Below are 14081 nucleotides of genomic sequence, written 5' to 3'. Positions count from 1 at the left end.
TTGTTTCTTTTGGTTGTTCTATCACTGTTTGTTCTCTGCTTGTCTCCTGAGAGACCCATGATCAATTAGACCTTAATACTCTCATGGAACAGTTGACATCTTTTTTTTAATCCTGAGGGACTTTAATGGACATAATCTCCTTTGGGGCAGTGCTGATACTGATGAGAGGGGTTGCTCCATGGAGCATATTCTCTCAACTCACTTTTCTCCCTTCTGTATCAGTGTTTATACTTATTTTCATGCACCTAGTCAGTCTTTTACTGTTATTGATTTCTTGGTCTGCTTCCCTTCACTATTCTCCCACTTTTCTATGGAGGTGGTTATTTACCTGTTGTTTTGAGGGAGATTGGCAGTCGTCAATGTCACCTGACCTGTGTGTCTCAGTGGAAGTTGTACCAAGCTAACTTAGCCCTCTTTCACACTATCTTGGAACTTGATCCTGCCATCGATAGACTACTGAGTGGTAGCTGTTACTGACTGTATCATTCAGGCAGCTGTTCAATGTATTCCTTAAACCTCAACACTTTTTCCAGGGTATCTTCATCCATGATGGAATTTTGCCTGCCAGATGGCAAAGAAGGCTCAAAAACAGGCCTGGGATACCTTTCGTAGGTATCCCACACATTCAGCCTACATCTCTTCAGCAGGCTCATGCACATGTTTGGCAAGTAAGATGTCAAAACCAGAAGGAATCTTGAATTAAATTTACAACCAGTGTCTTTTACCACCAATTCCAAAGTCATATGGGATAAGATTCAGAAGGTCAATGGGCAGTATAATTCTGTCCCTCTTACAATCTTGCTCTCTCATGGCGATGAAGTTGTTGATGTTCAGAGCATCACTGATACTCTTGGTAAAAGTTTTTGCTGGGTATCTAGCACTTTTATTTCGTCCTCCATCTTCTTGGCCATCAAGACTCAACCAGACTCTTCCTAGCAGTATGTTGGTCAGACCTGATGATATACACTATGAGATGCTGCACTACATCTTTCCTGCTTCTCTTGCTGCTCTTTTATTTGTTTTTAATTGGATTTGGCAGGAGAATGTTTTTCCTGATGCATGGTGCCAGGTATTGTCCTACCTTTCTCTTTCTGGAAAGGATCTCAAGATTCCCTCAAACTACCATCCAGTTACTTTGATGGACTTTCTCATCTTGTTTGGTTCCTCAAATCAAACAGTCTCCTCTCACCCACCCAGTGTGGGCTCCAACAACAGTGATCCACCATGGACCACTTGATTTGACTTGAAATGTCATTCAAAGAAGCCTTTCATAAGTGACAGTATCTTATATCAGTATTCTTTAACCTCGATAAGACTTACAATACTATGTTTGAGTTGTGGCATTTTGTGAAACTTCAACTTATATGGGTTGCATGGCCATTTGCCCATTTTTATTAAAAATTTTTAATGGGCAGATGATTCCAAGTTCATGTGGATTTAACACTTTCCTGTTCTTTTCCTTTTTAACTTGGAGTCCCACAAGGCTGTGTCTTGAGTGTCATACTTTTTTTACATAAAGATTAATGCCATCACTGAACAACTCCTTCCTACTGTTGCAAACAGGCTCTATGTCAACGACTTTCACATCTCATGTCTGTTATCGAACATGAAGTTTATTGAGTGACAGCTACAGTGTGCCCCAGTCGTTTAGACCACAGCAAACAGTTTTAACTCTTCTCTCTCTAAAACTGTTTGCATGCACTTTTTGCCAGTGGGGTGCTCACCCCAATCTTGAACTCCATGTTGGTGAAGTTGTGCTTCTTATAGTCCCTGAGGCTGAGACCTTGAGGGATTATCTTTCAATGTAAACTGACCTTTGTACCACAGATCAAGCAGCAAAGACAAGTGTACAAGGGCACTGAACATCCTTCGTATCCTTTCTTCCACCTCTTGAGGAGTGGATTGATGTTATGTGCTAAAAAATCTTTTGTGCCCTCATTCAATTAAAACTTGACTATAGGTCTCTGGTTTATGGTTCTGCCATGACCTCGCCTTGAATATGCTGTACCCCATTCATCATCAGGGGCTTCTGCTCTGCACTTCTTCAGTCCAGAGTTTGTGCTCAGTGTCTCATGAACCTCCCCTCAGTGTGGATTCCTGTAGGTGGTGAGGGACCTCCCAGGAAGGTCCTGTTCTTTCAGGTTATCTCCTCTGGGATCTAAACATCCACTCATGTGTTTGCCGTGTGGTGACCCGTGAAGGGGAGGAGAGGATCCTGGTGGTTGAGGGGTCCAACCCTAAAACACCACTTTGGCCTTGAGTTCCTGTAGACGGGTGCCTTTAGGTGGCCCCCTTGGGTCAATCGGCTGGTCCACTTGGGCTAGAGTCAACCAAGTACCAGTGTTGGAAGTTCTCAACTGGTGTTGTGGACATTGTGTCTGATGCTGGTGTTTGGGTATAGTGCTCACGAAACCCTGGCGTTGCTACAGTGTCCTTGCTTGACAGTGTAGTGCATCCCCTCGAGGAGGGCTCCATGGTGGGGGGGGTCAGTGGGCAGTGAAATTTTCTTTCTTTCCTTGGATTCTTCTATAAAAATTTTTGAATAAAATAGTGAAAGAAACTGTCAACAGGTATATGACCACGTCTTGAAGACTGATCAGCAATCTTCAACATCTGTATTTCCAGTTGTACCTCATTTTCTCATCCTACATTCACTTTCAGAAAACCTTTAGGGCAAATCTCCCCCTTTTTTTCCAGACGGGACTGGAGGGACTTGCTGGTTCTCCAAAGTCAGTAAAGAAGCTTCGATCTGGAGATATATTGTTTGAAACATCCACATCCCAACACAGTAAACTCCTTGAATTCAAAGGCAATTAGGGATGTACCTATTGAGGTTACACCTCATGCTACTTTGAATTCATCATGAGGAGTTTTGTTGAGAGGATTTGAAGAACATCCCTGAGTCGGAGATTCTCACTGGTTTCTCCACTCAAGTTGTTTCTGCAGTGAGGCACATCTCCACTCGCAAAGATGGAGCTACACTGCCACAAATACCCTCGTTTTAACATTTACTTCACCAAGTGCACCTGCCACCATCAAGGCAGGTTATCTAAATTGCTGGGTACGGTCGTACATTCCAAACCCTTTCCGATGTTTCCAATGTTAGAGGTACGGCCACTTAAAGATGTCATGTTGTGGTTCCCTGACATGTACTCATTGTGGTGACAAGGACCACAATGCCTGTGAGTGTGACACGGACCCACATTGTGTCAACTGCAGTGGTTGGAGGAAAAAGAGGTGCAGCGTTTGAAAACGACTCATAACATTAGTTATCCTGAGGCTCAGAAATTGCTGTCCACCACTTCATCTCGGACATATACTGCCGCACTTCTTTCCACAACTACAGTGGGAGTGCAAACAGATCTCTCTGTGTCTCCAAGAGAATCGTTCTCAAAATAAATGAAAAGTCTTTTGACCTCCATGGCTAAAAAAGTTGATGAATCAACTTCTACACCCATCTCTGTTCCTCCCATACATTCCAAAAAACCCCAAGATCCACATCCTTTGGTTCCAAATACAGGCATTTCTTTAGATACATCTTTCCAATTGCTTTGACGAGCTGTCTCTGTAAGACCTTAGAGAGGATGGTTAATGCTCGTCTTGTTTGGTTCTTCAAATCAAACAACCTCCTCTCCCACCCAGTGTGGGTTCCGCGACAGCACTCCACCATGGACCACCTAATTTGACTTGAAACATCAGTCAAAGATGCCTTTCTCAAATGACAACATCTTGTATCAATATTGAGAAGGCTTATGACACAACATGGAGGTATGGCATTTTGCGAGACCTCCATATATATGGGGTGTGTGGCCATTTACCCATGTTTATTGAAAAATTTTTAACAAACAGGAGATTCTGAGTTTGTGTGGTTTCAACACTTTCCCGTGCTATTTTACAGGAACTTGGAGTCCCTCAGGGCTGTGTTCTGAGTGTCACACTTTTCAGTATAAAGACTAATGCTATCACAGAACAACTCCCTCTTTTTGTTGCAAATGGGCTCTAAGTCGGCAACTTTCACATCTCATGTCAGTCATCGAACATGAAGTATATTGAGCGGCAGCTACAGACTGCCCTAAATTGTTTACTGAAGTGGACCACAGAAAGCGGCTTTAACTTCTCTTTCTCTAAAACCGTTTGTCGCTAATGGGGTATTCATCTTGATACTGAACTCCATATTGATGAAGTTGTGCTACTTGTGGTCTTTGAGACAAAGTCTTTGGGGCTTATCTTTGACCATAAGCAGACCGTTTTACCACACATCAAGCAGCTACGGGCCAAATGTACAAGAGCACTGAACATCCTCTGTATTCTCTCTTCCACCACTTGGGAAGTGGATCAACGTTCTATGCTAAAGATATATCATGCTCTTATTTGATCGAAACTCAACCATGGATCACTGGTCTATGGCTCTGCCAGATCATCGGCCTTAAAGATACTGGACCCTATTCATCATTAAGGATTTTGGCTCTGCACTGGGGCTTTCCACACTTCCCCAATTCAGAGCTTATACATAGTGTCATGAACCTTCTTTGCACCTCAGCCATTTGCAACTGTCTTTACTATGTACTTCAAAACTTCATTTCTTACCAAAGCATCCCACCTGGGGTTGTGTTTTCCTTCCTCGATGTGCCATACTTTTCAGAACATTGCTCCTTTTGGCCTTCATGTCCACATGCAATTGGATGGATTGGGTCTGTCCTTGGATAACATTGCAAAATCCACTGGTCAGCCCATCCCACTATGGCTTACTACAGTTCCCAAATGTGATCTTTCTTTAAGTCATCTGAGAAAAGCAGACACTCCGATTGGAAATACCATCTTTATTTACTGAACATCTTTCAACAATCTTTCCATTCCAATTTATATGGATGGTTCCAAATCAGGTGACTCTGTGGGCTCTGCCATGGTTTGTTGCGGTTTGGTGGTTGCACTCAGAATCCTCTCTATAGCTTCTGTGTTTACTGCTGAACTGTATGCCATATCTCTTGCTCTGGATCATATTGAAGCTAAGCAGTACTCCAACTGCACTATTTATACTGACTCCTTTAGTTCTCTACTGGCCCTGGAATCACTTCATGTTGGTTCACACCATGTTCTCACTGATATTCAAAACCAACTGGCCCTTCTCATTTCTATCCAGTTTTTCTGGATCTCAGACCACATTGGTATTCGTGGGAACGAGCTCGCCACACACCGCAGCTAAGTCTATCTGTTCTGGCACTGTCACCGCTGTGCCTGTTTCATACATAGAATATGGTCCTATATTCAAGGCTCGGCTCCATGCCAGCTGGCAGTCGACTTGGAGTGAGCAACACGTAAACAAGCTTTTCCAAATAAAACCCTATATTGATTTTGGCCGCCTTGCTTCCCTAAGGATCGGAAGGAGGAAGTTGTTCTAACTAGACTACGCATTGGTCACAGTTTTTAACTCATCATTTTCTTTTATCTGGAGCTGTTTCACCAGTGTGTAGTCTGTGTAACACTCAGATCACTGTAAGCCACATTTTACTTTTTTTCCATCATTACAACTCTCAACAACGGCACTATTTTAAGCATGTTCTATCTCAAGGTTTGTCCATAACATTAGACAGTGTTATTGTTGATGGTGACACTGTCCACCTTGATAAAGTGTTTAGTTTTTCAATGGCCATTAAACCTTTTTTATTGTGGTTCCCTTTTAAGAGTCACAATCTCTCTAGTTCGATTTGAAATTAGAAAATGGCCGTAACATTACATAAGTCGACACAAGGACTGGGAAGGATAACTTCAGGTGACTAATGCTGCTGTTTGAACTACCCGTTAGTCGTCTTGGTGGGTTATTATTACACTTTGCTGCATGTCTTTTAACACTTTTTATTACTTTACCTTTTGATAATGGCTGTAATGACACATAACCCGGAACCAGGACTGGAAAGGCCAACTTCAGGTGACTGACGGTGGATCTTGTTACCTGTTAGTCTTCCTGGCAGGTTATGTTAATTATCATTATGCTACCGAAAGTCTTTTACAACTTCTTTTACTCTGGTTTCTCTCTTAACATTGTAGACTAGATGTCCACATTGGTTTTATGCTATTTATGTTATTCAATGCTGTTTCGTTTTACCTTCATTTGCTTTTATGAATTTTACTACATTTACTTTTCCACCGGACATTTGGAGCAGATAGCCTAGCTGCTTTGTGCCATAAAACACTAAATCAACCCAACCAACCAACCATGAACCTCCACTGTTTGCAACTGTCTTTACCATATGCTTCAAAACTTCAATCCTACCACAGTACCCCACCTGGTGTTGTGTTTTCCTTTCTCAGTGCACCATGCTTTTTCAGAACAGATGATCTTTCAGTGTTCCTTTTGGCCTTTGTATCCAGGCTCAGTTGGATCAATTGAGTCTGTCCTTGGATGGCATTACTGTGTCTGCTGGTCAGCCCCATCCCATCATGGTTTATTACAATCCCCAAGTCATCTGAGAAAGGTGGATACTCCTGATTGGAAGTACCATCTTCTATTTAGGGACATCTTTCAAACCATCTTTCCATTCACATTTATACAGATGGTTTGAAATGACTCTGTGGGCTCTGCTATGGTTTGTTGTGGTTCCACACAGAATCCCCTCTACAGTTTTTGTGTTAATTGCCAAGTTGCATACCATTTTTCTTGCCCTGGATCACGTAGAAGCTAAGCAGTACTCAAATTACACTATTTATACTGACTAGTTTAGCTCTCTTGAAATATTTTATTAAATTTTACTAGTTTTAGAGAGATATCACAATTTAAGAGTAACTGTAGACTTTATTAAATCAAAGAAAGAGAAAAGTACATTTCTTAAACTGCAACACTATAAAAAATGTGTATGTTTCCTTGTCTTTCAGATGAAAATTCTGGAGATGATAGCCCCAAACTTGGTAAAGTAAGAAGAAGAATTCACCTGACACCAGAAGTTGAAGAAGGTAACACTGGTTATGTTCTCATTTTATTCAGTATGTCAAAGTTCAGTGATGTTTTTGGAGCTACTTACTATTTGTTCAGTTTAAGTTATTAAAATCCACCTTTTATGTTGAAGTTAGATCAAATGTTTTGACCCATGTGTACAGTAGAATAAACATTGTTTGAATAAAGATTAAAAATTATGTAAACTTCTCCAAGAATAACAAAGCCCAGCATTGCCAGATGGTTAAGGCACTCGACTCATAATCCGAGAGTTGCGGGTTTGAATCCCCGTCACACTAAACATGCTCACCCTTTCAGCCATGGGGTGTTGTTATGTTATGATCAATTCTGCTATTCATTGGTAAAAGAGTAGCCCAAGAATTGACAGTCAGTGGTGATGACTAGCTGCCTTCCCTCTAGTTTTACACTGTTAAATTAGGGTTGGCTAGCAAAGATAGCCTGTGAGTAGTTTTGTGCAAAATTCGAAAGAAAACAAACCAAGAATAACTGCTGAAAATCTCTAATAAAAATTATAATAGGTTATCAGCTAAGTATTCTTGCTCTAGTGTTGTTTTCAGCCCTTAATTATAGAATTATTTTTATTAATACAGAAATTCAGGAACAGTTAAGTAAAACAACAACACTTAAACATGTATTCTTGGACTTCTGTTAGACATCATTTTGTATTTTACTGTTATTGATGTGCAAGCTCTGAAGAAATATTAAGTTTTGATAGACTGCTTTCAGTTTTGAGTGTTTTAGAATTGTACTTAGAAAAAAAACATTTTTAACAGTTTTTATTTCAACAAGATATTGTTTCTAATCTGTTCCTACCTTTAGACAAAATTTGCAAGAAAGGAGTATAGGTAAGACTAAAATCCAACCAACTGACTGATTTTATGTGTGGTGTATTAGTACAGAATGTACTTTTGTTGTGTGGTGTATTAGTACAGAATGTACTTTTGTTGTGTGGTGTATTAGTACAGAATGTACTTTTGTTGTGTGGTGTATTAGTACAGAATGTACTTTTGTTGTGTGGTGTATTAGTACAGAATGTACTTTTGTTGTGTGGTGTATTAGTACAGAATGTACTTTTGTTGTGTGGTGTATTAGTACAGAATGTACTTTTGTTGTGTGGTGTATTAGTACAGAATGTACTTTTGTTGTGTGGTGTATTAGTACAGAATGTACTTTGTTAGATTAAAGGTTTAGAAAGGTACATTTTATCATATTATGATTTATGTATTTCACAATCCTTTTAAGATGTGTATTTTATGGTATTTTCAATGTTATAATTTACTGCTTTAAAGGTAAAAGATTTTTTTTTATTTGTTACTATAATCACATACTGTTAATATTTGTATAATGTTTTCCATTTTAGGTCTAAAAGAACTTCATTTTAAAACATAAACCTTTACATTATTGAACTAACTTATAATTTTAACCAGAAATTGATGTCCCATGCAAGGTTACTAGGTTTAACACTATTCCTGAAAAATCTTAAATTTAAAATATTGGTACTTTAAACATCACAATTAGTAAACTGTGAGTTGTTTGTATGGTTTTCCTTCCATGTCTTTCAAAACTGCTACATTAGAAACTAACATCTATCAGTTTCTATTGGTGCTTAATCAAGTTTCTTTTTGGTCTGTGAATCTCTTGAAGTAATAATGTGTACATTTTTCATTAGGTTTATCAAGGATGCCATTTGAAGTGGACCAGATGAAAGAGAATCATGAAGAGGAAATGGAGAAATTAAAGAAAGACTATGAAAGAACTTTAACAGAAGTTGAAAATTCTTATAGAAATAGAATCACAGAACTGGAATCTCAACTCCTAAAACAAGCTGACCTGGTGAAGGATGACATGGACTTCAGTTTGGATGGTTCTGTCCAGATGGACACATTGGTACAGAGGTTGCAGGAAGAACTGGATGAACAACGAAATACTGTGGAAACTTTAAAAGTCCAGATGCAGCAACAGGTGGAAGAAGTGAAGAGGAAGTTTAAAGAGGAGATCCAAACCAAAGAAGAAATTCTTTCTAGGAAAGAAGATGAAATTAAAAGCATAAGGGCTCAGCTTACATCTCTGCTGAGTCAAAAAGACGAAGAGCTGAACAGACAAATTAAAATGAACAAACAGCTTGAAAGCCAGAAGCATGACCTGGAAAAGAAAATGGACAAAGTGACTTTAAGTTGCTTAGAAAAAGAACAGACAGCAACATCTTGGGAAAGTTCAAAAAATAGCTTAAGTAGTCATGACATGGTAAAAAACTTTTCAAGTAACCCAAACACAATCAGCACAGATTTGAATTCAATCATTGACTCCTAAGAACTCAGTTAAAGACTGATATACAGATACTGTTCAATTTGCCAAGTTCCAATCAGTGCCAGGCCACGGGAGGAGACGAAAGTATAACAAACAAGTTTAATGATAAGCTAGATTGTCTCCTTCCGGAAACACTCGAGACTTTACAGGGTCACCTGGAGACGAACTACTTTCAAGAGCAAGAGAACATGAAGCAAGAATATGAAGAGGAAATGAAACAACTTAGTAAGATATACTATCTTTATATTACTTATGAAACAACTTAGTAAGATATACTATCTTTATATTACTTATGAAACAACTTAGTAAGATATACTATCTTTATATTACTTATGAAACAACTTAGTAAGATATACTATCTTTATATTACTTATGAAACAACTTAGTAAGATATACTATCTTTATATTACTTATGAAACAACTTAGTAAGATATACTATCTTTATATTACTTATGAAACAACTTAGTAAGATATACTATCTTTATATTACTTATCAAACAACTTAGTAAGATATACTATCTTTATATTACTTATGAAACAACTTAGTAAGATATACTATCTTTATATTACTTGCACTCGACTGTAGTCATTTTATTTGTGGTACTATACGAAAAGTAATTTTTCCAATTATTTACTCAATGAATATAAATATATTTTGTGCAATTCATGCTCTTGTATATCAAATTGAAAAAGATGCCATCCATTCTACAAATTTTCATCATGAATACTCTGCCTAAACAATCTATCAAAGAAAAATAATTGTTCCAAAATTAAACTTGAAACAATGCATTAACAATGGGGAAAAAAATTGTACTTTCACTGCTTTATAAGGTTAATTATTAACAACAGTTATGTTGCTACTTGTTTGGTTTTACTTCCGTAACTAGGGATCACAAAGTTAAAATCATTTGAAGTATTGTGATGAAAGCATTGTGGATTAAGATACTCTGGAGGTATGTTTAGACTATTGTTATTTAAATCTGTGTTGTAACATGTATAGACTTAATTGTCTTGTGTCATTTGTGTCTTACTTCTACCTTCCATAAATAATTTAACTTTTGATTTGTGTGGGATAAACTGAACAAACTGAAATAAGTAATGTAACCATTTATTTTAGTAGTTAAATGAAGTTCTAACTTCCTTTAAACATATGCATTTCAACTGATACTTGTGTATCTTGTTAATTTAACCTCTTATTAAAAGATTAATATAGAGGACTATTCCTCATCCATTTATCACCCAACTCAGTCTTTAAGACAGGAAAATAAGAGGGCTATTGTTAGGAAATTCAAGAAAATCAGAGTTAAATTATTAGTTTTCTTACAAGTTATATGATAGTTTCCAAACAGACTCTGGGGTGTCGGTATCTTTCATAACAGGTGTGTGTGTGTGTGTTTTGTTTTGGTAGTGGACTAATTGGTACTAGATGCTAGTTACACGGTTATATTTTCAATGAACAAGTAAATAAGTATAATACATAAAAGCATTGTTACTAACATCCATTAGTTTTCTCCTCAATGTTTATATTGTTAAAATGGTGATGGTATGTAAGATTGCACGCCTACTTAGTAATCATTTTAAAGTGCATGCTATTGTGTTGGCTGCCTGTAAACTTTGATGAAATAGATGGTGAAGGAGAAATTAACAAATCGAAACCTTACCCTAACCTACTTGTAGGACAAGAACACATGATGGAGCAGGTAGAAATGGAACTACAATATAAGGAGGAACTTGACAAACATCGTCATTTCCAATCACAAGACACAGAGGTTGGTAGTGAGGATTGTTAGCATGTCTGGTTGTGGTAGCTTCTTTGTATCAACTGTGAAGTATGGTGAGCAGGGGGTCAGGGAGCCTTAGGTTTAGTCTACTACAGAAAGATCGGTTTCCAAAGTATCATAGAAATAATCTGAGGTTTTGTACACTTCTTATCGATATAGATTAAACTTAGGTTTAGTCTACTACAGAAAGATTGGTTTCCAAAGTATCATAGAAATAATCTGAGGTTTTGTACATTTCTTATCGATATAGATTAAACTTAGAATTTTTTTGATCTACAGCTGTTCTTCCAGTAAAAGGTCATTTTGTCATTTGTCCATTCATTTTAATTTAAGAGAAAATGTGTTAAAGCAGATAAGTGGGAAGTTAAAATAAATAATTTTTCTGTGTTTCATTTTGTTTTTATTGTCAATGTTTTAGCTAAAGTTACAACTATCAGTTTGTTTGTAGAGGAGGTTTATTTCTGAGTAAATGTGTGGAATGAGGGTAGAAAGTATCGCATGAGTCAAAGTACTTGTTGAGTAGAGTTACAACTAAAACAATGTATCATAGTTTATTTGTTGTTTATAAAACAATGTATCATAGTTTTGTTGTTTATAAAACAATGTATCATAGTTTATTTGTTGTTTATAAAACAATGTATCATAGTTTTTGTTGTTTATAAAACAATGTATCATAGTTTATTTGTTGTTTATAAAACAATGTATCATAGTTTTTTGTTGTTTATAAAACAATGTATCATAGTTTATTTGTTGTTTATAAAACAATGTATCATAGTTTATTTGTTGTTTATAAAACAATGTATCATAGTTTTTGTTGTTTATAAAACAATGTATCATAGTTTATTTGTTGTTTATAAAACAATGTATCATAGTTTATTTGTTGTTTATAAAACAATGTATCATAGTTTTTGTTGTTTATAAAACAATGTATCATAGTTTTTGTTGTTTATAAAACAATGTATCATAGTTTATTTGTTGTTTATAAAACAATGTATCATAGTTTATTTGTTGTTTATAAAACAATGTATCATAGTTTTTGTTGTTTATAAAACAATGTATCATAGTTTATTTGTTGTTTATAAAACAATGTATCATAGTTTTTGTTGTTTATAAAACAATGTATCATAGTTTATTTGTTGTTTATAAAACAATGTATCATAGTTTTTGTTGTTTATAAAACAATGTATCATAGTTTATTTGTTGTTTATAAAACAATGTATCATAGTTTTTGTTGTTTATAAAACAATGTATCATAGTTTATTTGTTGTTTATAAAACAATGTATCATAGTTTTTGTTGTTTATAAAACAATGTATCATAGTTTTTGTTGTTTATAAAACAATGTATCATAGTTTATTTGTTGTTTATAAAACAATGTATCATAGTTTATTTGTTGTTTATAAAACAATGTATCATAGTTTTTGTTGTTTATAAAACAATGTATCATAGTTTATTTGTTGTTTATAAAACAATGTATCATAGTTTTTGTTGTTTATAAAACAATGTATCATAGTTTATTTGTTGTTTATAAAACAATGTATCATAGTTTTTGTTGTTTATAAAACAATGTATCATAGTTTATTTGTTGTTTATAAAAAAAATTTATTGCAGCAAAAATGAGCTAAGATTTGTTGGTTAAAAGAAGGATTTGAAACTTTTTTTTTTTCCTTTAGGAGACAGCTCCTAGCCAGACTGACATGCTGTTGAAAGATCTGTATGTAGAAAATGCAGCTCTGACAAGAGAATTACAGAAGTGTGAGGAACAATTACTGAAATCTGATCAGAACAGTACCCGACCCAGTACAAGTGTAAAGTGTTGAGTGTGCTGTTGGCGGACATTACAAGAAGTACAGTATTGTGATCACATGTGTCTGTCATAGCTAGTCATACTCGCCTCCAGTGTAAAGTGTTGAGTAAGCTGCTAACAGACATTAGTGGGCTGTATGGTGCTGTATTCAGGTGTATCAGTTGTGGTTAGTCAATGGCTAAGTGCTCTGGTAGCAAACATTATGATTAGTTTCAAAGTTGTGGTTAGTCAATGGCTAAGTGCTCTGATAGCAAACATTATGATTAGTTTCAAAGTTGTGGTCAGCTGTGTCCAGTAGTGCTAGCCAGTGTTGAATGTGACATAAGACATTATTACAACTCTTGTCATATAGGACCTCTGATTGTCAAGGATGTGGGAAATGGATATAAAAACTAACTTCATTGTTGTGGTCAGCTGTGTCCACTAAGCTAAATAAGTAATGAACTATTTTCACTACTCTCATTCATTGTGTCCAGTTGTGTTATTCAGTGTCGGTGATTTGTTTAGCCGACGGCATGCTGTTGAAGATGTTCACATGTACTGATGAATAAATGATAAGGAAATAGTACATGCTAATCCTAAGTTATTGTTTTGACTGGATCTATCTGTGTGGGTGGATATTAATGGATAAGTGGCCAGCAAACTGTATGTAAGCAACAATGTTGGGATCACTTGGGCCAAGAATTATTGGCAAGTTATCCATGATTGTTTTATTTGTATAATTTACCTATTTGCATGTCTATTCACCAGAATCAAAACATTTTAAATTTAGCTGCATCACAGCTTTGCATTTATCAGAAATAATATTAATAAATGCTTTGAAAATGTGTTTGTTTTAAATTACTATACTGTTCTTTGAAAATGTGTTTGTTTTAAATTACTAAACTGTTCTTTTCATTTGATTCTGCCAGAACTCTAGTACCTCGGTTATTCAATTTTTGTAATTGATTTGCTACAACACATCTTTTAATCAAAGTTGTTATCTGCATCCACATAATTACAGTACAAGGATTATCTACTATATATTGAATTATCATAATATATAGCACTTCTGATTGGTCAGTTACTACATACTGTATCATTATAGTATATAGCTCTTCTAATTGGTCAGTTACTACATACTGTATCATAGTATATAACTCTTCTGATTGGTTAGTTACTACATACTGTATCATTATAGTATATAGCTCTTCTGATTGGTTAGTTACTACATACTGTATCATTATAGTATATAGCTC

The 14081-nt window shown here is 36.0% G+C and overlaps 1 protein-coding gene across 1 annotated transcript; it reads left to right on the top strand.

The window, feature by feature from the left end:
- Positions 1 to 6764: 6764 nt before the first annotated feature.
- On the top strand, positions 6765 to 12835 carry LOC143227874 (uncharacterized). Its single transcript, XM_076459225.1, has 3 exons — positions 6765 to 6948; positions 8619 to 9481; positions 12710 to 12835. Exons 1-2 carry the CDS (start codon positions 6846 to 6848, stop codon positions 9257 to 9259), a joined length of 744 nt encoding a protein of 247 aa, XP_076315340.1. The 5' UTR covers positions 6765 to 6845; the 3' UTR covers positions 9260 to 9481; positions 12710 to 12835.
- The last annotated feature ends 1246 nt before the right edge of the window (positions 12836 to 14081 follow it).

This window comes from Tachypleus tridentatus, chromosome 10, assembly GCF_004210375.1.
Source record: "Tachypleus tridentatus isolate NWPU-2018 chromosome 10, ASM421037v1, whole genome shotgun sequence".
In the NCBI taxonomy this organism is placed as follows: domain Eukaryota; kingdom Metazoa; phylum Arthropoda; class Merostomata; order Xiphosura; family Limulidae; genus Tachypleus; species Tachypleus tridentatus.
The sequence above is the reverse complement of the archived record's forward strand: the minus strand, read 5'-3'. Positions and strand labels throughout refer to the sequence as shown.

What these genes read in the sequence shown, in the direction of transcription:
- LOC143227874 (XM_076459225.1), top strand. Translation starts at nt 6,846, where the DNA reads ATGTGTATGTTTCCTTGTCTTTCAGATGAAAATTCTGGAGATGATAGC. An exon ending in GACACCAGAAGTTGAAGAAG is followed by an intron (nt 6,949 to 8,618) that starts GTAACACTGGTT and finishes ATTTTTCATTAG; the next exon opens with GTTTATCAAGGATGCCATTT.